We start from the raw sequence: 26607 nt of genomic DNA, 5'->3' as shown, positions 1-26607 counted from the left end.
TATCTGCCTTTGTCCCAAACCTGTGCCTCTGCTCCTGCCACCCAGGCTTCCCATCGGCCGTTCCAACACACCCGCACCGCCCTCTCCCAGGCCCGTGCTCCGAGCGTGTGGCTTCCTCTGCCCAGAGCCCTCCCCGCCTGCTGCCTTCCCTGCCTTCCTCCTCCGGCCCGGCCATCCTCCCAGGCTGGGCAATGCCATCGGGGCACGGGCATCCCTCAGGCGAGGTCAGGTTCGCCTTCAGGGTATTTGTCACCATCGCCTTCCTTGTCAGGCGGTGTCCCCATCGAAACCAGCGGCACGTGACAGGTCCTCAGGAAAAGTGCATGAAGGACTACAGTTATGATGACAGGATTCAGTCCCAAGTGAGGAACTACCGACAGGACCCCATATTCCCAAACAGAAAAGCTTTGCCCCCCGTTTTCCCCGCCTGGTATTCGTAGAGCCGACGAGAGCACTGACATTGGTGCCCCCCTCGCTGTGGGCTTCCCTGGACGTGGCGGGCGTCCATCTGTTAAGATGAATGCGTTTGTTTGCGAGGTCTCGGGCGGGGCGGGAAAGTGGAGCATCCACTCAGCAGGTCCAATCCTGCAAGTCTGGGAAGCGACATCCACGGCCTGCATTTCCAGTGACAACGCGGACGGGGCTGGGGAGGGCTGACCCTGACTCCCACTGCCCATGTATCAGCTTCCCGTTTACACAATAAGGGCTGATGCCGACATTCTGGGGTCTGCAGACCCCTGGGAGGTCAGGAGTGAGGGGGCGTCAAGAGGCCCCTCACCAGACACGTCTTGAACGGAGCCCTGCTACATACTGCAGGGTGAGGTAGGCAAGATCTTGACACTCAGGTTGCACAGCCTCAGGGACAGGCACAGAAGGCAGCTAACCAGCTGGTCTGAGATGGTCGAGTCCAACCCTTCCCTTATCGGTAAGAAAATTGAGACTTAACAGGGAAAAACTTGTTTGGAATATGCAGCAAATCTGAGATAAACCCCAACGCATGCTCAGAGCTTTGTGTCCTAACCTTCAATCCAATTCAACAAACATCTGCTGAAAAATCCATAACGCGCAAGGCACTGTGCCATTTTCATTAAACGGAAGTGCTTTATTTACGGAACTTCCTCTGCTCCCAAGTCTTCGTAACGCCTTCATTCCTACTGCATCAAGTCTAAACCTCTTCCTGGCTTCGCAGAGCCTCTAAGGTTGACGTCAGCCTATCCCAGCAGCCTGGGTCGCCTGGGCCCCACCACGGACCCTCGCCGGCCATCGGTGTCCATTCTCACGTCCACAGCCATTCCCCTTCAGCCTGGCTGTGGCTGAGCCCCGATTCTGCTTGTCCTCAGGGCCCCTGCTCAGGCCCCACCTGGCTCAGCCCTGCCACACAGCTGAGCTGGGGGCATGAAACAGGAGAAGGCTGCTCTGTGCCAGCTGGCCCCACGCAGTTCAGACAGATGCGAACAGAGACCTCAGGATAACGTTCCTCTCTTGCCCCGGCCCCCTGTGATCACCTCGTCACCCCCCGTCTCCTGTCCTCTGGTCAGAACCGCCCCAGCGAACAGACATGCGACTGTCCCCTCATTGTCCAATTGGCTCTCGCTTGCTCAGCTATGCCTCTAAAGCTCCTTAGCACAATTCTAGGCTCATGGTGGGTTCCCTCCCTGGTCCTATTGACAGCCACCAACAAAAGGCATGTTGGCTTAGTACACGGGTGTTAGAACCAGACGAGCTGGGCTCAGGCCCCAGCTCTACCACCCAGGAGTCCAGTGGGGCCCGGAGGGGACTTGATTTTCCCCATCTGTACAATGGGGATAAGAATAGTGCCTACCTCATTTGGTTGTTATGATAATTAAATTAGTTATTATTTGTAAGAGAGACAGAACAGTGCCTGGCGTAGTTCTAAAGAAGTCGTTTGATTTCTCTTAAATAAAATGGGTTTAGGTCCCAGCATCATCTCACAGATGCCTTTTGCAGGGCCTGCATTATCTTCAGTGGCAGAAATTGCACCTGTGGTGGGGCATCCACTGGGGTGGGCCTCTGCCCTGTCCTTCCGGTTAGAGAGGGTGGCAGACGCTCTTGGGGGGCCTCCGCGTGCCCCAGAGACGATGAGGTAATGCTAAAGTCACCGTGCCTGGCCTGTGTCTGGCTCCCCGGCCAAAGCACACTTTCTCTGCTCCCACACACTACAAAAAGCCTGTCGGCCATGGCCCACCCGCTCTGCCTCTGACCCTGCCCGCCACCACCCTCGGTTCCCATTTCCACGTTGCCTCGCCAGACAGAGAAGAGTAGTTGCTGCGTCCCATGTCCCCCGGGGTCTGTCCTGCCCACACGATCAAGGCCAGGGAAATGGCCTGCCCAGAACCATGACCGGCCCCCTCACTTCCTTTCCGACGGCTCAGCTCATCAGGAACCACGGCTCCCTTTAAGTGCTACTGGGTTGGGCCTGCCTCGTCTCGCAGAGGACACCAGTGGGTCTCGTGAGTGGCGAGACGGGCACCAGCTTCCGCTCCCATCTTCCTCGCATCCCTTCTGAAATGCACTCCTGGGTCTGGTGCTCCCGGGGGGCATTCTGCTCTGGGCTACGCCAGTGGACGCCACACACACTTCCCCAGTGAGACGATGTGCGTGGAGCACCTTTGTGCCAGCCACGGGCCAGACACAGGGCCGGGACGAGACCACAACTCAGCCTGGACGTGAAGAGGCCCCGCCCAGCGGAAAGAAGGGGCCTGAACACCGCGAGCCCCAGGCAAGGTCCAGGGGTTCACCTCTTACACTTTACCTCATGTCGTCTGCCCCACAAGTCTTAGTGCCTTTTGAGAGATGGGCAGCCTGCGGTGGGATGCAGAGCGAGGGAACTGCCCTGAGCCCCTCGGCCCCACAGAGCGATGGGGCTGCTCTCAGGCTCTGTTCTAGCCAAGTGCGAAGCCCATGAGCCCTGTAGGTCACCCGCCCGGGGCTGGCACGCTAAGTAGCCCAGCTCTTTCCAGACCTGGGATCTGAACCACAGTTTCCAGCTATTTAACATGGAAAAGGGGAGGGACGAACAGGGGAAGCACAGGGAAATTTAAGGGCAGTGAACCTATTCTGCACGATTCCCTAATGGAGGACGCAGGTCATTATCTGTTTGTCAAAACCCATAACATGTACAATACAAAGAGTGAGCCCTAATGTAAACTATGGAAGTTTGTCAATAATAATACATCCCTATCAATCAGCTTATAGGTTGTAACCTGCGCCGCACCAATGCACGATGTCAATTAAGGGAAAACTGAGGCGGGGAAGACGGAGTATATGGGAACTCTCCATACTTTCTGCTCAATTCTCCTGTAAATTTAAAACTGCTCTAAATAACAAAATCCACTACATATATTGGTAATAGAAAAGAGAACGGTGTTCTTACGTCGTGATCACATCGGGTGCTAGCTGGGTCTCACGCCTGCTCCTTCCTTCTTCCCAAGCGTCCCCTGCTGCCCTGAGCTTCTCACGCTCTGCACGGGAGCTGCTGCTTCCTAGAGCCTTGTCGTCAAACGTGTGTGGCAGGCAGGAGACAGGTGGTCTGGACTTAGCAAGCCTGTTTTGGCATCGTAGCCTGGCTGCTCCTGTGTCCCCTGCCCCTTTCTCTGTGTCTGAGTGACTCGACCGATCCATAGCTCCTCCGTCTGGGCTGAGCCACAGGGAGGGGTTTTGTCCAAGGCCACAGAGACAGCGTGAGAGCCTTCAAAGCTCAGGCATGTGGGGAATGCTGGGAGTTCACGCGAAGAAAGCAGAGGAAAACCACCCCTGCGAAACGAGCGTAAAAGACTCATCCTACCCTGTACCCAGAAGAATGGGAACAGGAAGCGTGTCTACACCTCCGAGGGAGCAAGCTAACATATATTTCCTCTCACGGTTTTTCGCCGGGCATGTCATTCCGAGCTAGGGGCATGACATTTCTTAACCTCTCTGAGCCTCGTGGATTTATCTGTGAAATAGGCACGTGATGCCGGCCTCACAGAGCGGCCTGGAGCACGAAACAAGGTTGTCCGGGAGAAATAGCCGGTAAAGAGAGGCCCTTGTCGAGCGTGACTTTCCTTCTGTCTTGCTGGTGGTTCTGCTTGAAGCACGGTGAACAAGGAGTGCTGCGGTCAGGAAGGAGAGGGCTCGAGTGTTCTGGAAGTGTCCTGTTCTTCCCCTGCTGGTGCCCCGCCGGCAGCAAAAACAAGTCTGCCTTCCCAGAAGCACACGGATGCTCACTAAGATTACAGTCCGTGAAATCATGAGCCTCCGCCCCACCGGGGATGGACGACATATGGAAATCTACTCTCCTCTGTCTGGAAATGCTCTGAGCCAAGAAGTCAGCCATGTCTGTGCAGAGCTCCGCCTGACCACGGTTCGGCAGGATGCCGTCTGAACTTTGCAGACGGGGGTACACAGAAGGGGGTACTGACTTAAACCGTGGAAAGAGAACCCAGGCAAAGCGTTTCCAGTGTCTCAGCAGCTGACCCTGCTCCCCCGCAGGAAGTCTGAAGTCTGTCTAACTCCCGCTTTTCCCACATTGGCATCTGGTCTCCTTTCGTGTCACCTTGCTCCCCATTTCCTGTTTGTTGTACAGGTCCGGAATCTTCTTCACGGCTCCATCAGCCCGCATTCCCCAGCACTCCCGGCTCTCGCGCTGGAGGCCAGCCCCACCCACCCGCCACGTGCTGGTCGAGTCTGACGTTCTGGGCCTGCCACCTCCCACCTGCCCAACCGCACTCAGCGGATGAGACATTCCAGGTCTTAAGTGAGATCCTTGGAACGGAGACGAAGCTCCGTGTCCATCCTTGAGGGCTCACAAAGCCACCACCATCTCCAAAGCCCTTCCCCATCCAGTAGCTCGCTTGAGCCTCCCAGTAACTTTGGAAGTTGGGTAAAATTATTCTCATTTTACAGAGAAAGAAGGGGTTTTGTCCAAGGCCACAGAGACGACTGGCTCGCCGAATTCCCAGACCGGCAGGTCTGCCCTCTGCCAAGGCTGCCTGACAGCCACCCTAGCCGGTCGGGGCTGCACACAGAGACGAAGATGTGGAAAGATGGCGATGGGATTGGCTTACGCTTCCATTCAGCCCTGGGGTCAAGGGGAGGGAAGAGGGTGTAACCAGGGGCAAACCTGGGTCTGAGACTAGAGAGGACAGGCCAGTGTTCCCAACCTGGCCAGAAGCAGAGGGAGAACACGTCGCTGATGCAGCCCCCACTCCCGGTCAGGGGACTCCCTGGGGACAGACGAGCCGTGGTCCACGCCCTAGAGTTCCCCAGGCAGGTCAGCCCCGCTGGTGAGTCCTGGCTCTGCTCTTTCCTGACCACGTGACCTTGAGCAAGTGTCTAACTTCCTGGGACCTCAACACACACACAAATACACACACACACACACACACACACGATAAGACACGCAGTGTGCTTAGAACGGCTTCAGACACAAAGCTACATCAGTGGCAACTATCGCCTCCTCTGTGAGTATCAGCCTTGCTGGAGGGTCTCATGAGCGTGCTGGACGTCCCACTGACAGCTCAGCTGGGCTGGAGGGGGGCCGGGGACCATGAGGGAAGGGGACTTCGGGGAGAAAGGGCTGAACACGCACTGAACGAGCCTCAGTTCAGGGATCGGCAGTCTTCAGCCACGCCAGCGACTCACCAGAGCTCAGGAAGCCGAAGACGCCCACTCGGTAGCCAGCAGTGACCACGATGAGGTTGCCCACGGTGGCCAGGAAGGAGCCATCGAGAGCCAGACGTCCTTCTCCCCCGCTGCCCTCCAAGGTGTTGTGGAAGAACACCAGCACGGACGCGTTGGGGGCCTGTGGGGGGAGAAACGCGGATGCTAGAGGTTGGTGCATCGCCAGCCCCCGGAGCTTGGTGAGGGCACCTTTCCCACGGAAGTGCCGGGTGCCGAGCCTTCACATGGCTCTTCCCGTCAACTCTATTCTGTCAGCAACCCCGGGTGTGTGCTGTAGACTGAACCGTGTGCCCCCGAATTTCACATGTTGGCGCCTTAAACCCTGGACCTCAGAGGGTGACGGTACCTGGCGGTAAGTCCTGTGAAGAGGTAAGTGAGTGAGTGGGCCCAGTGCTTGATCACGACTGGTGTCCTATGAGGAGGCAATGAGGACACACACACACACACACACACACACACACACACAGGGAAGGCCACGCGCACACACAGGGAGAGGACGGCCATCTCCATGCCAAGGAGAGCGGCCTCAGCAGGAACCAACCCTGCTGGCATCTTGGGCTCGAGCGTCTAGACTCCGGCATCGTGAGAAAATACATCTCCGCTGCCTAAGCATCTCGGTCTGTGGTAACTTTGCCAGAGCGGCCTGAGCGAGTTAATAAACCTGTTTCACAGATAAGGGAACTGAGATTCACAACGAGGGAAGCCGCCTTGGCCGCACCACCGAGCGGGCACACGGTGGGAACGGCGCTCCGTGCAGATCTGGGGCCCGCCCCATGGAGCCACGCGGTCCTCCGGCACCGCACTTCACCCCGGGAGGATGTCCTGGGCCCTGGCGAGTGTTTTCAGGGGGGCCACTCTGGCTGAAGCTCATCTCAGTGACAGAGCCACCTCTTGCTAAGCACCCACGACAGCCAGGCGCCGTGCTGTGTTCCCCTGTGTCATTCATGCAGCCTTCAAACGGCTCCACGAGGTGGCTTATCACAGCTACTCCCTCCGGCTCAGAGATGCTAAGTAGCAGCTGGGAGGTAGCGGGGGCGAGGATTTGAACCATCCGATCCTTTTACATTCGAATGTAATCTTTCACCTGGGGGATCTGACACCTCACTGCAGGCCGGGTGGCTCCTGCCCATCCAGACCCTGACGCCCCGTGCTGTGACTTCCCCACGCCACGTGCTTCAGGCTCCAACACTCGGATGCTGTCCTCACCAACAGCCAACGCTGACCTGGATGGGTGCTGTGCTAAGTGCACCCACCTAGAACACCTCACCAGAGCCTCTACCCAGGACGCGGCTGCCGTGACGACTATGAGCACCTCATTATACAGGTGTGAAAACAGAGGCTCAGAGTGATAAGGCGACTCCTCAAAACACCTAGAGAGGAAGAAGCCGGCCCTGAATTCCAACCCGGCCTCCCCTCCCGGCCTCCCCTCCCGGCTCCCTGTCCCGGTTCTTCTCTCTCGGTGACATCGCTGATTCTCCAAATACAAGTTCTTTTTAAACATCACAGAAAAAGGCTTTGGTTCCATTCGTTGTGGGCTCTCAGGCAGGTCAGTGGCGGGCCCTGTAGTCCCGCCTAAAAGGATTCGTTATTTTCACTGGGTGGCAAACCAGAAAGAGAGACGGCTGTTTGGGAAACTGTAGTGAGAGTCGACGAAGCAAGGGCCTGGAGCAGAGGTGAGGGTCAGCTCTCAGCCTCTGAGACTCCATCTGCCAGGAGGAAGTGTCCCAACTGCTGGCCCTCCTCTGCAGGGTCTGTCACCACAGGGCCTAGGCGCTGCTGCGGCCTTCCAGGCTATGGCTCCCACGCTCCTTCCCCAAGGCCAGGGTGGCATGCTGGAGCAGCCCGGGACGAAAATGGCAAAGCTCTCTTGGACCAGGAATGTCCCAGAGGAAGGAGGACTGGATTTGGAGTCAGGAGACAGGGATCAAGCACTCACTCTGCCCAGCTGTTGTGTGTCCTTAGGTAAGACGCTAAGCTGCTCTTAGCCTCATTTAAATGAGGAGAGACTTAACACAAAGACCAGTGAAATCAGATAAAAACGTGCTCTCTAGGTGGTAAAGTACTGTCACACACTCCCTGCCCTCACTGGAGCAAAATACATGCTCACTGATCACCGCTCGCTGGCTCTAGCCATGAACTCTGGGAGGCACCAAGTCTACAGCGATTGCTCATTAGCTAAGTGACCTTAGGCAAGTCACCTAACCTCTCTGAGCTGTGGGCTTTTCATCTGAAACATGGGAATAACACCTCTAAAGGTGTTGCGAAGATCAAAAGGAAGTATGCCATTCATTGTGCAATTAGTATGTGTCAGGGGTCCATTGATTAATTAGGACACACATTGTTTTAATTAATTCTCTAAAGAACTTTATGAGGCAGATTTTATTTCTCTCCCCACTTTCAGACGACGTAACTGGGGCACAATGAACTTGAGTTACCTCCTCTAGGCCAGTGAGGAAGTAGTAAGTGGTAGGCTAGTTTGGAGCCAGAACTTAACTTGGCATCGGTAAGTATGGTACACCCGGCACTTGAATGAATTCGATCACCTTCCTCACTCTAGGCTCCATACTTCTATTAATGCAGCCCCTAGAGCTTTCGTGGTTTTGGTGGCCTCTTTACAGCACTTACTCATGACAGCTAGCTGTGATCAAACCTCCAAAGTACAGTTGACTCTCACTGCTAGTAGGCTAGGGGACCAGGAAGTGGTGACATGATCACATGTACCATGAGATCTGTCAACACTGTACTGGCGTCACCAGACACTCATGTTCCCTAAAGCTCATCTGTTCCTTTTTCTCTCATGTACCTTCATTCTTCCTCCAAAATAGGAAACAAACGCTCAGCGTCAGGATCATAGCTGCTACTCAGGTAGCTACGACCTTCACAACAGGGCACAGCCAGAGTCAGAGTCAAAGCCCCAAACCTCGCCCTCTAGAACCTCCTCAAACCAAAGTCCACCTGGAAGGCTCCGAAGGAATGGCCCCAAGGGTCTCCCCAAGGAGAGGGCACTTCCTTGCTGGCAGACTCATTTGTATCCAGACTCCCCCTCCGCAGCCTGTGGCCCTCTAGAGCCCCCCTCCACCCCATCCTGCCTTGTTGACCCTTCCCTGCCCACACCCTCCCTCCTCCATGCCCCTGCTCAGCCTCAGCCGGCACCTCCCAACCAACACCCAACGCCTCCCTCCACCCAGTGTTTCCTCCCCTGCTAGATTTCTCGATATTTATTGTTGTTCAATTGATTAACCTTCATTTGCTTATGTGTTTATTTCTGCTCCTCCCACTGAAGTATAAGTAAGCCCCTCGGGCAGAAGCTTGGTTCTGCTCATAACTGTTCCCACCTAGAAAAATCCTCGCCCGTCACAGTCCTGGCATGGACATTTCTTGGAGAACTGGGTGCGGATGACCATGCACTGTCGCCATGTGGACAAAGTGTGAGGACGAGGCCACGTGGGAACCAGGAGGACCCTCTGCTCGCTCTCGGCAATTCTGGCCTTCAGGACATCGAGAACGAGCTAAGACAATGCTGCGGGGTGCAGAACCCAAGCGGAGGGCGTGGTGCTCGCAGCGGCAGGGGTTGGGGGTTGCCCGTGGGGCAGTTCTCAGGGCACACGCAGCCAGGGCCAGGGAACTCACCGCGTTCTCAGGGACAAACATGTTGAGATACAGGCAGTCCTCGCTGACTCTGGGAGACGAGGGCGTTCTCATGCCTGGCTGCCAGCAGCTGGCCCTGCAGACACAGACTGTCTGACTTCCAGGGGAAACAAGCGAGGGGACATGCCTCGTGTCCCCTTCCCGCCCCCCACCAGCAGCCAGAGGCCACTGTCCCATTCCAAGGGCCTGGAGTCCCCCTCCCCCCAGCTCTACAGCAATTACGTAGCCGGGAGTGGCAAGGGAATGGCAGGAAGAGCGGGGTGTCCAGCAGTGTCCCTGACACGGCCCTGTGGAGGAACGTCCCTCGGGGACAGGGCTCCAACCCAGGGGAGTGTGCCCAAGATAGAGAAGGGACAATGGATGCCACTTGGGCCCTTGGTGCTTCTTTGCTCCAACTGTGCAGACCTGTCACGGGACGAGGCGTCCAGCCTGCCTTCTGCCTCAGTACCGGGACTGAGTGTGCCGGTCTGGGTGTCTCCTGGCCTAAATGTGTGACCACATCTGGGGCACGCTTAATGGCAGTGTGATGGTAATCCGCCTGAAAGGTGACTCTACTCATCCCCCAGGCCTCTCCGGCACTCAGCTCTCATGAGCCGTCTCTACACCTGCTCTCCCTAAAAAGCCCATGTAACTCACCCACCTCGCCTGCCAGTGGGGACGTTGCAATGTGGTAAAATGCTCTCGTTGGCGCATGTATTTCCCTGTGTTTCCTAGTGGTGGAGGCGCATCTGTGGCACCCTGCATTTTTCTGCCACGGCCCTAGGTGAAGCCATCGTCAGCCCTGGCCTAGAGGATCCAAGCACCTTCCAGCTCGTCACTCTTTCTGGCCTGGGCCCATGGGGCTGCCCAGCAGCCGGCCATGGGTGGCGAGGGACAGGAAGGACTCAGCTGCCTCATGAAAGAGCTGTGACTGCCTGTCGGAGGGCAGATGCAGGTGGGGAGGAGGAGAAGGGAGGACGATGCTCCTTCTCTGGGCACTGTCACCATGGTTTAATTAGAAAAAGCATAAAATCTCCTCAGAATGTCAACTACTGAAGTGGTCACATGCATGGGTGGAAAACTGAAGAGGTGACGAGAGAGGGAGGGAGGGTATGCGCCCCCATCCCCCCCGCCTACCACCTTTTTTTTTTGAAAACTCCCTCTCTGCTGTATTTCTTAGCACCACTGAAATCAAACATGGCCAGGAGGTGCAAATGATTGACATATGCACCTCAAGGCAGGCATGGCCTCACCTAGGGCCATGGCAGAAAAATGCCTCCATCAGCCTGGGTCCCCGAATCACTTCATGGAGCAGAGCACGCTGGCCTCTCCATCACCCAATGGACTTTACAGGAGCAAGATCATGTTAAGTCACTGACATGGCGGGGCGGGGCGGGGCGGTATCTGTCAGAGCACGTACTTTAACACCCCTCAATCTAGGATGCTCTGCTCTGTCCCCAAGTCTCCCTTTGATGGAGTAGAATGGGACAGGAAGTCACTGCAGTGTGCTGCACTCAGACTTACCGCGGCTTGGTGGCATCCCAGGACCCCGTCCAGTTCCAGCGCTCCGGGGCACGGAAGCGGCCCTCTGCCAGGGGCGGGGCGGCATACGGCACCCCCCAGAACTGGTCCACGTGCTTCCACGAAGTGCCCACCTGAATGGCCTGAGACTTGCCCAGAAGCTGACCATGGGCAGCAATGGTCACAGAAGGTGCAGATGTCCCAAAACCGAACAGAGGGCTATCTGTTGGGAAGGCAGTGGGGGGCAGGGGGGGAGAGAATGAGAGAGTAGTGGGTGCTTTATTCACCAGGAATATTCTAAATGTGCTTTAGGAAACTTAATACTGCTTTTCGCATTTTAAAAATGTTGGTAATTCATTGAGGCCCAATAGCTTACGTCTAGTTTAGTTTTCAGTGTGAAATTAATAGTGATAAATAGCAGAGACGGTCGATCTTCCCTAGGTCTGGGTGCACCACGTGTGGCTCTAATACCTTCTCACGCGACTGTCATCTCACCGACTCTTCCCGAGACACTAACGCGGGCCCACAGCCCCTGACTCAGGGCCCCAGCCAGATGCGAGCCGCCGTTCGGAATTATCTGGATTTTAAGAGGAGCGGAAGGACACAGATAAGCGCCGTGCAGTCTGCCAGGGGGTCGGGAGCCAAGTGCCACCGGCAAACACATCCAGCCCTTCCGCGGCGAAACGCACGGACGGCTCCCACTGAGAGGCCCGAGTAGGAATATAATTGCTTTTGTCGCTCCGGGTCACGTTTTGCCATCAAACAAGTTTGCCACAAAGTTACAAAAAAATATGTTCTCTGACTTTCAGAGCTTTGGGATTTCAGAATTGCAGCTAAGGAACTGGGGGCCCGTATTCGCATTTCACGGGCCAGGAAACAGGTGCAGGGGCCAAGGGCGTGTGGCTGCTCAGACTCGGGGGTGACGGAGGATTCAAAGCCGCACCGTTCTGAACCCCAGCTCTGACCACACCCTGTTCACACAGGGTCAAGGGTCAGGTCAAGGCCTCTCTGTGGGCCTCTGCCCTTGAAGACAGCGCCCTCCCTGCCTTTGTTCATGTCCAAATCCCACGTGGTCCATCAGGCCAAGGCCGGGGCCACCGGCCATCCCTACTCTGTGCTCTGAGCATCTCCATCCCTCATGGAAACACTAGTCACCTGACACTCACCGGCCTCTCTGCAGCCCCATCTCATCTCCGCTACTGCACTGCCTTTCATTCACTCACTCACTGATTCATAAAACTGGTCCGAATATCCGATGGTTAAAATGAACTGGATCCCGAGGCGGTGGAGCATCGGTGGAGCGGAGTGGTGAAGAGTGGAGGGTGGTGAGCCGGTGAAGCGGGCGGCGGAGGAATTTTCGGTGAGGGCAGGGTGAGACTGGTGGAGGCGGTGGGAGGGGGTGGAGGTGGTGGCAGGCAGTGGAGGGCAAGAGGCAGGTGATGGTGATGGCGGTGACACTGACGGTGATGGCGAAGATGATGCAGATAGCTGTGTGGTGTGTGTGTGGTGTGTATGTGCTGCAGCGTGTGTGTGTGTGTGTGTGAAGTCTTACTATTTCCATCAGGTGTGTTTGCTTCACTCAGCTTCACTGTCGGCCGTCTGAGAAAGACTCACTTCTTCCTCTGCAGCTGCTTTTATTGATAATACTCATACGATGACTGAACAGGAGCAAAAAGAGGAGGCAGACAGACAGACATCTCTCCATTCCTCAAGAGCTCGATACACCTGCCGTGGCTCAACTAGAGGTGATTTTGCCCCCAGGGAACATTTGACAATGTCTGGAGACATTTTTGGTTGTCACAAGGATCGGGAGCAATGCCACTGGCATCTAGTCTGACACAGGCCAGGGCTGCTGGACACCCTGCGATAGACTGGGTCAGCCCCTCACACGCAGGAATTATCCAGGACCCGCATGTCAATGGTACCCAGTTTGAGAAACCCTGGTGTGACGTGTTCGTGACCTCCAGCCCACTGAGGGTCAGCATGATGAGGGGGAAACAATAGGTGGTCTGGGGAGTCAAGTGGCCCCGTGTTTTATGTTCTGGACCAGTTATTTGGGAAAACATCACACTGTTTCAGACTTTCCATTTTCCCACCTGCAAAATGAAAACAATAGCAGCCCCTAAACACAAAGATGTTAGGAATAAGTAACATGACTCCTGCAATGTTCCAAGCCCAGCACCTGGCAAATGGCAGGAGCTTAACACGTGAATGAATGAGTGAATGAGTGAATGAATGAAGAATGAATGAATGAAAGGGGAGGGAAGGCAGGAAATGGAATAAAACCTGTTGCAAAAACACTGGAGTATGAGGACTCGAACGGAAACTCGGGATGGAAAGAAATTGTGGCCGCTTTTTAATCTGGCCTCTATCGCAAATCATGACCGATCTCGCCCCCACAGCTCCTTCTCACACGATTTCCTGTTTCATTAGTAAATCACAGGGTCTCGGCGAGCACACAAGGCTGTGAATGCTAAAGTAGCAGAAGCTTCTGGGTCGGCTCTTTTGCTCTGCAAAGAACAGCCGCCTTTCATGAATGTGGCATCTGAAGGAGCGCGCGAAGACAGATGATGTAAAACTAGGAATTTCGAGGGAATGCAAGCCTGCTTTCCCTCCAGGGCTGCCTGATGAACCCCAGATGGAATGAGAGCCAACACGGGAAAATGTTAAATGTGCAGTCCTTCCTTTTGAAATCTTTTGCAGAAATGGTGAATTCTTTCCAGAATACTTGCACATGTAGGCCATGTAGGCATTTCTTAGCTACTTGGGTTAGGGAAACGCTCTGCAACTCTCCAGGTGCATTAGGCACAAACGAGGCCTATATGGACAGACACACCTGGGCGAGCCTCTTCTGCCGGAGGTGACCCTCTCACGTGGCACGTGAGTCACGTGGAATTAACAAAGAAACAGTTCGATGTGTTTTCCAGAACTCAGACCTCAAAGCTAAGGCATTCTCAGCAGGACTACCATGTGGGGTAGTCACACTGTGGGTGAAATATACCATTGAAATCTAACTGGGCTATAACAGAAACATCCAGATAGAAGGCAAGACTTGAGATCGAGGCCCAGGATCTCGGCACACGGGGATCGCGGCCCGCCCAGGTCTGGGGGCACGCTCATGCTCTGAGGGGTGGCGTGTGGGGGTGACGGAAGAGGAGGCGACCATTGGATCGAGACAGGGTAGGGCCAAGTCCAGCTGCTGCCTGGCTATATAAATAACAGAGCTTCGTGGGCACGCAGCCACGCCCACGGATTTACATATCGCGCTGTCCGCGGCTGCTTTCCTGCCTCTGTGGCAGAGCCAAGTGGTTGTAACAGAGACGCGTGTTGTAGAGACTGAAATATTTCTCATCCGGCCCTTAACAGACAAAGTTTGTCAGGCTCTTCTCTTCAAGATAAGATGGCGGACACAGCCAACATTTCTAAAAAGGTATTAATTCATCCAATAAGCATGTTCCACGGGGGAGGCGTGTCCCCTGGGCCCCCAGCTCCCGTGCATCCTGTGACACGGATCTTACCTATTTCACTTAGTGACAGATTTATAGGTCGCTCTCCCCTTGCCTGCTTCATTCCTGTGTCCCCAGCACCTAACACAGTGTGTGACACACAGGAGCAGCTTATGGAATATTTGCAAACTAAACGAGCCTGGAGCAGCTGACCTCTCCAGACGGACTGTAACGTGATCATTAGGCAACATGGTTTTGTGGGAGAAGATGGCACCCAGGCTTAGGAGACCTGGCTTCGGGTCCCTGTTCCGTCACCACTGGCTGCGTGAAGTCAGAGAAGTGACTTAACCCCTCTGGGCCAGAGGCTCCCGAGCTCTAAGATGGGCTACACTCCTCATGTTGCTCCATGTCAGGATGAGTGCGAGGACCAAATGAGAGAAGGCATGTGACAGAACTTTCTAAACCACACAGCAGTCAGAGAACGTGGCCTATTTAATCATCGTATTAAGAAACTCCAAGGTCAACATGGCTTCTGTAACCCAAAGGAATGGATGAATAAAGGTGGCACAGAAAAGCCCTACGTTAGAGGTGAGGTTTCCCGCCCTCCTCCAGTCCCTCCCAGGTGAGCACCACCAGGATAACCTCGGCCAACTTTCCCTTAAGGGCTTCAAAAGCCACTGCCTACAAGTCACCGTGTGCTCAGACAGTCCCTCTCAGCCGTGCCCAGGCTCATAGGTACGGACTTACTCGACTTCCGGTAGATATAGGTGGCCTCTTCACGGACCAGAAGTCGGCAGTTCTGGGCCTGCAGGCTGTGTGTACAGAACTGAGTATCAGCGTAGAACACACACCTCACAGCAGCAGGTCGCGCCTGCAGAGTAGTGACAAGGCAGGCCTGGTGACGGGAACACTCTGCAGGGAGAGGACAGAAGACTGAGACTTGGGCCTCAGAGATGCCACGTCAGCCACGCATCCATCCAATCATGCAGACAATTAAACATCTAATCTGCATCCATCCACCCACTCATCCGCCCGTACATACTCCATGCATCCATGCAGCCATGCAATCACTCACGTATCCACCTGAGCACCTACTCTACATCCCAGGCACTGTCTCAGAGGCTGGGAAAAAAATGGTGGTCGTGGGGGACTCAACTCTCCCATTGATCTACTTTCCACGTAACAGTAAGGTTTCGGGTTTTTTATTTAATCCAGAAATGTGCTTTTGTCATTCTCCTGTTTAAAACACCTCCGTGACTCCCCGCTGGCCTCAGCATTAAGTCACACTGGGCAAGGACAAGGCTCTCCATGCTCCAGCCCTCGCTGTCCTCTTCGGCCTCGTCCCCCCTCCATCGTCATACCCACCGTGTTCCTCCAGGGCCTATGTCACCTCCTATGCACCAGGTCCCGCACTGGACGATTTAAATTCTCCATGGCATACAGGGTTTTCATCTTAAAAACAGCTTCGAAAATAGAACTGCCTCATTCACTTGGGCAAGCTATGCACTCCCTAAAGTCCTTATTTATGGCCCACCCAGAGCTGTGCAGCTCACAGCCGGTACAGCTGTGCATGGCAGCCCTGTATGTAAGAATTGCATATTGTTATCTGACCTCGTAGGGGAGGAGATTCATGGAATTTTAGAATTGGAGCAGTGTGAATGTTTTCTAACCCCAGGCTCTTGCAGACACTAACATCTTTGTAGAATATTTCTATCAAGTGGTCACCTAGCTTTTGTTGAAATACCAGTGTGAGTTAAATACCCTCTAAAGGAAGTATGCATTTGTGGACAGCTTTGCCTGTTAGAAAGTTCTTTATACTGTGCTAAAAAATGTCTCTTAAAATCTGAGTTTGACGCAAAGGTCTTCGCTTTGCCCCGTGAGCCTGGCCAGGAGAAGCGTGTGTCTTAGCACAGTCATCACAGCTTCCACTCAGCTTCCACCTCACGCTAGCCCCCTAGGTCCTTCCTCCCACCTAATTCAATGTCGCTCATTGTCTGTGTGGCGTATCCCCATGGAGACCTTGACCGTGGGCTGACCCTGCAGGAGGATGAGGAGACCGCAGGCTCTTCTCCTCAGCTCGACCCCTTCCTGCCAGGTGCCCCAGGTTATCTTGGGGTCTCCTATGTGTTTCTGAGGTCAGAATCTTGAGCAGCACTCATACGACAGGGACCTCACCCCGAGTAACCCCACTGTCTGGGGGAGGGATGCAAACTCCTCTCTTTACCCAACAAACAGAGGTCTCGGGCAGCAGAGAAGTCGCTGGTGGCGGCAGTGCTGACGTGGGCCACATCGAAGTTCCTGATGGACGGGTCAACAACTACCGAGGAGACAGCCAGGGATTGCCACACGTCCATAGCGACTAGGAGAGAAAGCAGGGGATGCTGGTCACACACAGGTTCACTTAGAGCAGGTCAGCGGAAAGCCACCCAATGCCCCAGAAGACCCTCCTCTGAGTCGCCATTCCTGTGTCCATCTCTCCACGCTACAACGATTTACTAAGTTTTTTATGAGCCAAGGACTGCGGTCAAGCCTAGGAATACAAAGGTAAACAAACAAACAAATAAGCTAACAAAAACATGGCTGTTTCTTTTAAGCAGCCACGGGTGAGAATGGGTGAGAAGTCAAGACAAACATAACATACTTGTTATAACACAATAATTAGACTAATACTACGTGATGACGATAACAACAGATGCATTGGGCTGCTACGTGCTGCTGTGTTTGGTCTTCGCAGACACGGTATCACTGAGTCTTCCCCCAGGCTGCGGGGGAGACCATTAGTCCCCACAGTGGATGCCGTGGTGCGCTGCCCAGGCCACCATCAGGACCGAGGCTCCCATTTCTCCAACCATTGGGAAGTGGGTGGCTGACAACTTCCAGCTGAGTCCCTCTCCAGGAATTGACTTTGACCCTCCCCAGAGTCAGCCTGCATCCGAAAACTAGTCCATGTGGGGTACACAAAGGCCCAGCCCCCTTGCCTCAAGTTGGGACAGCGCTGAAGCCAGCCCCACTTCAGAGCTCACTGAGGCATCAGTGGGGCCACTGCTCGGCTCCCGTGGCAGTGTGACCACTCCCCCTGCCCAGGCCTGTTCCCTCGCTCCCCAGAGCACTGCGCCCCGAACTCCCTGCATGCAAATCTTCACCACAGAGTCTCTTTCCTGGAAAACCCCGGCTGAGACATCCTGTTTCAGAGGTGAAGACGGCGCTGCACAGAGAAGCTACAACAGCTTGCCCAAGAGCGTGCCATTCGCAAGGGTGGAGCAGGGTCAAAACTAGGTCTGTGCATCCACAGAGCCTGTGCCCTCTGACCGCTCCCCGGTGCCGCCTCCCACATCCTGCACGTAGGACATGCTGTCACGGCTAGACCAAGGGATGTAGCTGCAAAGAGATGCTTGGCAGACGTGAAGAGATCTACCAGAGCACCTGTGTCCCTGTGGACACAGAGGTGACCTTGAACAGGGGGCTTAAGCTTCCACTGTGAGGAAGGGCCATGGGGCTTGGTCGACAGGAGCATTAATTATAATTCTGTCCGCAAATAGCATTACAGAGGGCAACATGCTGCCTTTGAACATAAGCTTCTGTGATCACTTGAGAGTGCTGATGCTAGAACATTCTAGGGAGCTGTTCAGTGGGGACATCATTGATCATTAACAGCAAAAATCTATTTGTTTTTGTTTTTCGTCTTCGACTTTTTCCCCAGAAGACCACAGTAGTTATAAGAAATAACTTATAATAAATATTTGTGAGCATCTACCTTGAGCTAACAGCACACTATGGCAGTCTTACAAGCTGAGCCATTCGGGGGGTGACTCCATTGCCTCAGTTCCCTTGTCTGTAAAGCATCCTCCCATGCGATCCACCCCGAGTGAGGGGTGGCATAGGAGTTCCAACACCTCTTCACCAATGAGGAGAAGCTATGTGACTTTTCAAGAACACAGCTGAACAGTGACCAAGCCAGAGATCGACCAGGCCTCCTGGCTCCAAGCCAGTATTCTTTTTGTCCCTTCTGAGCTTCCTATGTAGCTGAGCATCCTTTCCAGAAAATTACCCCCGGGTAGCAAAAGGCCACTGTCCTTAATAGCACTGTGCTTTTAGCTGTGTGACTAAGCTAGTCATTTTCATCTCAAACCTGTCTTTGGCACCTGGCACACTGGGGGATGGGGGGGGTCGCTACCATTAGAATAGCAAATAAAGTCCCAGAACAATCCACAACCTTGTTTGTTTGTTTCTTAAATAAAAACAGAACAAGAGAGAGGAAAAGATTTATCCAGGGAAGTCGCTGAATAATACAAGCAGGCTTCACATGGAGTCGGCAAGAGGAAGGTGGGCCCCCATGCCCGTCCTGGAGCCGTGGGGTCATCCTTGGAATCAGGAGCCGTGTCCTTCTGAACTTGGGACCTGTCTCCCCGCAAGAGACGTGGGCTCTCATTTTCTTAAGCATCCTCCGCATGTTGCTATTTTCGTGGTCAGTACAAGTGGCATTTTTGCAACACGACCACATTGAAGTGCATATTTTTATATGATGGGTACACTGCAATTGCAAAGGAGAGGTATGATGGGGTTTCAGGACCAAACTTGCCAATTATGGTCTTAAAATGGAAGCCTCGGTGCCCTCCACGTTTAGATTGATGTCTGGAGGGGAAACGCTATAATTGAAGAGTGAATTTCATCTCCAAAGTGAGAGCCGGTTCATCTGTTGCCATCCCAGGGCCTGGAGCCAAGTCTCTGCCACACCCTCCACCTGTCCCCATTCTCCCACCTGCAGGGACCCCCAGGACAAGCGACCGCTGCTGTGCAGAATCCAACATCTGGAGTCCGTGCCTCCCGTGAAACTCTGAGAACGAGTTCTCTGTGAAGGCGAAAGCATGGTGAGCCATGAAAGCATTTCATGGTCTTGGCAGCATTTCATGAGAGTTTGCAGTTTGCCAAGAACCTGGCACCATCACTTCATTTAATACTCGCCGTCAGCCATGCCGTGGGCACCACTACTATACACATCTCACAAATGAGGAAATTGACCCGGGCACACTTCCTAAGGGCCTGGCTGATAAGCGGCCGTGCCAGGGCTCGGGCCCAGCTCCTCAGGTTTACTACAATGCCAGGCCTGAAATCCAAGGTCTCCTGCAACGCCAGGCCTCCCCACCAGGGAATGTGGTGCTGCTGACAGCTTTCAGGCTCACCCAAAGGGTGAGTCTGCTCCCAAAGCAGCATCTGTGGTTTGTTGATTAGCTTTAATTTTTTTCTCTGTTTAAAATATATTTTATAGATTGCAATGCCAGCATCGCTTATTAGAAAAGCATCACCTCCTCTTGCATTGGAAATGGCCGTATTTGTCATATATGAAGTATTTATAGGTAAATGACTTTTGTTTGGTGAGTATTCTTATTTATTTATTTTGTTAATTCTGGTTCTACCGCCACACTACTTAAACTCTAGTCACTTTATAACATAGTTTATCATTTAATGGTAAAAGTCTCCCATATTATTTTTCTTTTAGAAATATCTCTTGGCTATTTTTGGCTATTATCACATAAAATTCAAAACCATTTTGTCAAGTTTTAAGAAAGCTTCTTTGGGATATTAATTGGAAAAAATTAATTTGAGAAAAAAAATTTTTAATTTTATTATGTTTAATTTTCGATGTAGTTAAGATTGAAATGGGATTTTTCATTACATTTTGAAAATGGTTATGATCGAGCTAAAAGAAAGTTACTTATCTGTGTGCATTTCTTTTCTCTCAGGACACTGAGATCACGTTCGGTGTAACTCACAGAATAGTTGAAACTCAGCCTTTCCTCTCTGTGGCTACTTTGAAAACAGACTCAAACCAGATTCCAGACGCGGTGACGACAGGCCGCCCAGCAACGGTGGCTATCGAGTGTCCCCGTCACTCATGAGACCTACTCGGCTACGCAGTCACGCTCCTCGAGTTCATCCCAGCTCCTCCGCTCAAACCACTCCGCCTCTCTGAGCCTCAGTCTCCTCATCTGGAAAATGGGGATCTTACAAGAAGCGCGCTCCCACGGCGGCGATCAGGAACGAACGCGTTACCGCGGTGGACCGCTTAGCCCAGAGCCGCATGGGGAATAGTGAATAGAGACACGCTCGCTGTCTCGGGGCCAAGCTCCTGGGTTCCTGCTACATTTCCGTCACTATCCTTTCAAAACAGTGAGGTCCGCGCCTGGCTGCAGTACCAGGGGGAAGTTCGGGAAGGGGTGCAGGAGCCCGACCACCGCACGGTGTCCCGTCTTCCCGCCTCCTGCGCGACTCCCCTCACCCGCCCCAGTCTCGTCCCCGGACACCATGCTTCCCGCCCATCAGCCACCTCGCCCTCTGCCCTCTGGCCCTGTGACTCCTCGGTCAGGTCATCAAGCACAGTGGCGCTGGGCAGTGACTGTGCCTGACTGGCCGCTGAGCCCCCACTTCCCGAGCAGACCTGCTGCCGAAAACAGTGACATTTGTAAGCGGCGACGTTTCAAGGTTTTAGGAGCCCTGCACATCCCAAAATGAACCCCCATGGTCCCCTCCCTCCGTCCTGCTCTTCACCCCCATACTGAGCGTCTGCCACCTGCCCTGTCTGCCTGTCCACCTCACCGCCTCCTCGTCCGCTCAGCTCTGCCTTCTCAGCCCCTCGGGACCTGTCCTTGCCTTTCCATCCAGATTGTGGCCAGTTACTGACACTCTCGGTCTCACCGAGACCGAGATGGGCTTCCCTGTCACCAGCCTCACCCCTCCTCACGTCATCGTCACATGCGGCCAGAGTCACCTCCCAGTCTGATCACGACCCTCACTCCCTAACATCCCCGGGGTAACAGGCGAAGTCCTCTGAGGTCACCAGCTGTATCACTCCTCCTACTTTTACTGGGTGGGCCTGAGTGTATCCCAAACATGTCACATAATTATAAGAATCAGAAAGAGACATCGCTTTACTACAGAATTTGAGTTACTTATGTTAACTCACATCAGTCCTCCTCAGAGCACCCGGGGACACTGAGCCACAGGGAGGAAAGGTCACAGGGCATACCCCAAGGTCACAGAGGTATTCCCCAAGGCCACAGGACAGAGAGGCTGGTCTCAGCCCAGGCCAGGATGCCTTTGGCTCTGCCTCCCCATAGCCCGGGGCCTCCTCAACGAGGTGGTGGCTGACAAGCCGGGCACAATGCCTGCTCCCCGACCACCCTTGCCCAGCCCCCCGCTGTGGCGGCAGAGAGTCTGGGCAGCTCTCACACCGTGGAGGCAGTTTGGGCCCCTCCAGGACTCTGGGGCAGCATGGAATGCGACTTCAGCACAGGCAGGCCTCCGGTGACATCGAGTTACTTCTAGTCCCTCCTGGAAAGCACTATGTCTCTTTTAATATAGACTAAGGTACAAACAAACAAACAACAACAACAACAAAAACCACTAGACTAAAATATATTTGAAAATTATATTTGAAAATTTTCACCAGCGCATGGAGAACCATGCTCTCTCCCTCGCTCCCTTCCTGGGTGCCTTCCTACCTTCCTTCCCAGAAACCAGTTAAAGGGGAAATGTTTGAGTTTGATTTCAAGGCTTACTAAGAGTAGTTTCAACCATTAATAACAGCAAAAAAATAAAACCAGACTACAAATCGCACGGAACGGCAGTGCCGTGTTAACACGGTAGGGAGAGGCATGTCGCTTGCTGTCTGGGTAAACAAAGGCAGGCTCTGGCTCTGGCCTCATCTTTCTCATTTGAAAAACGAGGGAATGCGCCTTCCAATGTTTTTGAATCAGATCAAAGCACAGAAATGCCAAACCAGTGGCAAACGCTACCTTCTTTCCAACATTCAAATAATCACGGGCCCATTTTTTTAAATGAAAAAATAGGAAAATGAGCTTTTCTTAAGAATCGCCAAGAATAAAGATAGTAAATGCAAGCTCTAAGGTTTCCAAAAGAATACAAGGTTCTTACTGTCCTTTTGCAATCGGACCCCAAAAGAGCCCCTTTTGGCCCCTCGGCACGTATCAGAGTTCTTTCTGTTGAATGCAGAAAAAGCTCGGGGAGACACCGGGGGTGGTTTCCATGCCCAGGCCGCCAGGCCGGGGTGAAATGTCCATGTTTTGCAGCCTTTCAGGCAGGAAAAGCATTTCAGGCACCAGCACACCACTGTGACCTGGATCCTAAGCACAGTGTACGTGGCTTGCCGAAGCCTTCAGAGCTGAAGGCCACAGTGCTCGCTGATGGGAAGGTCCCCCGTGCTGTCATTATCGGACAGGACCGATGCTTAGACATCCTGATATCTCACCAGTCAACATCTTGCAAGGGACAAGCACGTCACGCTGGGCTATTTTTGCCCTGGTTAGCACTCAAATAAAAACCAGATGTTCCTTTGATAACAGGAAGAAGAGGAAGAAAAAAAAGACGCCCTTGTTATATTGTGATCATTTGACAGATGATGAAAATGGGCCCACAGCTGCCTGTTGACTTAGCATTTCCTCAGAGAGAAATTTCTCATACCTCCCGGGCCCCTTGTCCCATTTAAAACTCTAGAAAAATACCTAAAGACCTATTTCCTTCTGCTGGGCCTCCAGATACCTACGCTCAGCTCTTTAAGGCGCGTGGCTTCCTCTCTAACTTTGCTTCTCCAGCTCTCAGCAGGCGGACGACAGTGAGCGCTGTGGATGGCATCGCATCCCCCCAAGACTCCGGGTTTGAAGTCCTCACCCCCACACATCAGAATGGGGATCTTATTTGGAGACAGACTGTTACAGAGGTGATTAAGTTAAAGCGAGGTCATTAGAACGGTCCTCTATCCAAAATGACTGGAGTCCTAACGAAAAGGAAAAATTTGACGTAGAGTTGTGCACAGGGGGAAGGCGACATGAAGACACAGAGAGGACGGCTGCCTAAAGCGATGGAGAATGTTCTGGAACAGGTCCTTCCCGCACCGCCCTCGGAGCGATCCGGCCCTGCCGACACTTTGATCTCAGACTTTCAGCCTCCAGAACTGTGAGAGAATAAATTTCTACTGTTTAAGGCCCCAGTTTGGGGCGCTGTGTCATGGCCCTCTAAGTGAGAGACGCTCAGAAGGGACATCATTCTTGATTCACAGAGAGCCCGCTATGCCCCGCTCCGGCACAGAAATGCTAATCGTAGAGATAAGCCGTGCCATGTAAACAGTACAGATGACAGTGGCTGATGCTCATTAAGCATTTCCTGTTTTGCAGACACATTGCGATGTGCTGCGTGAGTTGTTTAATCCACACATGGCTGTGTACGTGGCTGTTCTGGTCACCCCTGCTCCATGAGGTGACATGGCACACTTTAAGGGGGACCCACTCAGGGCGCTCCATGTGGCCTAATCCCTGCTCTGCCTACTGCCAGCTCGGATTTGGGGTACATTACATTCTAAGTCTCGATTTCTTTTTGTTTGTTTTAATTCGTAAACTGGAAGAGTCATGTCACGTGCTCCATAGCATCGAGCAAAGATGCGACCCCCTGCGTGTCAGCCTCTGAAGCCACAGCTCCTACCTCTGTGCCATGCTGCTGAGTACGCACGAGCACAGACGCTGTCACTTGTAAAATAGGGCGTTTTCAACCAAAACACAAACATTAACAGTACTGATATGACTGTTGCCACCCCCTCACCTTCCTAATCAAGACTGTCACACAGTGGGGCATAGCTCTGGTCATGCGGCCCTAGAAGACCAGAAAAGACTCACTCTGATGATTTAAGGACTTGGGACAAAGGTCAGAGGAGACAGCAACTCTTCAGGCTTGGACAGGAGTAGGCAAGGTTTTTCTTTTGAAAGCCAGGTAGTAAACACTGTAGGGTTCGCTAGCTACGTTTGGTATTATTCTACATTCCTTTACAACCCTTTAAACATGTCTGAGGCCCATTCTCAGCTCACGGGCCATGCGAAAACATGCTGCAGGCTGTGGTTTGCTGACCCCTGATCTAGAAGGCAGAGGCTGATAAGGGTCATGGGTTCAGTCATTGCACTGTAATGGATGGGAATCTATGTTTTGGGAACAAAAAATCCAACAGGCAACCTGACAGGGAGTTTTCGTGGCTTTTTCAGGAATGAGGAGTAGTCTGGAGGATGCCATCTGCAGGGGAGAATACCACGATTTTATATGTGGATAGACGTCCTGCCTAAGTTGGCTTGTTAAAGCCCTTTCATAAAGTGACAATGAATTTGTTTTGCTCTTAAAAATTATTCTGATTTTGGTGGAATGAAAAGCTGACAACCATGAGCTGTCCTCCGGTCCCAGAGAGGGATGTGAGCCCAGCCTGACTTCTCCACACCCACGTGGCCTTTCTCGCTCCTGATCCGGCCTCCTGCTGATGCCAGTCCTGACGGCATCACACGGCTGTCACAGCTAACTCCTACGCCTGTTTCATCCTCCCCCATCTACTGTGTCCTAGAAACGAGGGTCCTTACCGTGACCATCATGTCCCCTGCCCTCGTTTTGGGTCACAACCTTCTGGCTGTGGAATCTTCTAGTCCTGCTTATCATCCTTAACCGGGGACACCTGGTCACTCACCCACGTTCTTCAAATTCTTTACCTGCCAGCTCAAAATTGTCCTCTTCGCCCCCATTCCTGCTAAAATGTCAAGCAACTTTATCATCTGTGGGGAAAGCAGGCAGCCTGTCTAATACTCTGGTCTCTGTATCTTGACCTCTTCAAACCCTGAGATTTTTATTTGCACTCGCTCCAGCCAATGACCTCGAGACCCACATTCCGAACCCCGTCTGGGCCCTGATCTCCATCACCATTTCCATTAGTTTTTCTAAACTCCACTCCTGATCCGACCCACGATCCTCTTTTGTTTGCAGCATTCATCCCACTAAAGCCAGCCCTTTGATTGCACTGTGATTTCTACTCTCTCGCCCTCTCCATGTGACCCATCTTCACTGGCTTATCAGAAACCAAGGCTTCCCACCGGTCCATCATTTCCCCTTTCATCAGTGCTCAACTCTCTTCCACAGGGGCTGTCCCTCGGGTCTGTCCTTGACCTCAACTATTTATATCCCACACACTTTCCATGCATGATCTCACCATCCCCGTAGTTTCTAATAGCACCAACATGCTAACGATTACCTAACCCCTCTACAGGCCAGATCTTACGCTCAAGCTTCGTACTGAGATGTGCATTGCTTGCTAGATACCTCTCAGCAGATGTCCCCCAAAGTCAGCGTCTGGACAGCTGAACACTTGCCCTCACTTTCATCCTCACCCACAGTCTTCAATGGTTCCCTCCTTACATTCCCTGTCTTGACAATTGGCTCCACTACCCGTGGGACTGCTCAATCTGAAACGTCAAACGTTATTCTTGACTGGTATTCAAGTAGACTGACGGGCTGTCCACCTGGAAAGCACATTACAGAAGGAAAGTAAGAATAAATATTCTCCCAAGTCTAAATTTCAGGTTCTACCATTATAAGTGGACATTCTCCCTGGGTTAAACACATCCTGTCTGAATTTCTAGCGAAATAACATGGCCTCCAAGTGTCCTTGGGATCCGTCTGCCGCCTCCCTCACCTGCCTCTCCAGACTTAGCACTCACCACCCCGAACTCACGTCTGCTGGCCTAGCAAAACACTGCGTGGTATATAACCTTTCCACTATGCCCTTTGTTTGACGTGCACCTACAGAATTCAGCCAGTTTATTCATATTATGAACTCCTATCATCCTTCAAAACTCAACTCAGATGACACTTCCTACGGAAACCCGTCTGAGGCTCCCTCCTCCGCTACCCCTCAATGGTTTTTCTCCTGCTCAAAGTACCTTATAAATACGTCTCCTATTCCACTAAGATACTACATTGCAATTTACTTAATGTTTTTCATTTCTGTTAAATTATAAGTCCCTTGAGATCAAAGACTCTGCCTCAGTTTTCATTGATCCTCAAAGCCCTCTTATAACAGCATAGAAAAAATATTAACAAAAAATCAATGATAAAGCTGTAGCTAGCATTTCTTAAGTGTTCTATGTGCTAAATGAGAATAATTATATCACTGTTTTGCATGGACAGTCCAATCTATAGTGTGTATTGACCGAATTAATAAAGTTTTTAAATCAGTAAGAAAGAAATGAGATACTAATTCTTTTTTCCATCTCTATAAAGATTAACACTTAATTATTCACATACCATAAGACTTCGATAATTATTGAATAAACCAATTAGTGGGTCGATCACATAGGAAGCAAATAAAGAGCAATTGATTTCATAATATCTCACCTCTATGTGGTGCATTCCAGTTTATGAGACACTTTCATTTACACTGAGACATTTAATAACTATATCCACCTGTGCATTGATTGTATTACTATTGTTACTTTGCAAGAGACCAAACTGAAGC

General features: G+C 52.6%; 1 protein-coding gene across 1 annotated transcript in view; it reads right to left on the bottom strand.

Moving 5' to 3' along the window:
• TG (thyroglobulin) overlaps nt 1–26607 on the bottom strand; it is a 218929-nt gene that overhangs the window by 94454 nt on the left and 97868 nt on the right. The window contains 5 exon segments of the mRNA XM_039845893.1: nt 5644–5803; nt 9313–9406; nt 10834–11053; nt 15024–15188; nt 16501–16635. Of these exon segments, the coding sequence (XP_039701827.1) occupies nt 5644–5803; nt 9313–9406; nt 10834–11053; nt 15024–15188; nt 16501–16635 (774 nt within the window).

The sequence above is a fragment of the Pteropus medius genome, unplaced genomic scaffold, assembly GCF_902729225.1.
Source record: "Pteropus medius unplaced genomic scaffold, Ma_sr-lr_union100, whole genome shotgun sequence".
Classification (NCBI taxonomy): Eukaryota; Metazoa; Chordata; class Mammalia; order Chiroptera; family Pteropodidae; genus Pteropus; species Pteropus medius.
Note: the sequence above shows the minus strand (reverse complement) of the source record. Positions and strands in the feature narration are given on the sequence as shown.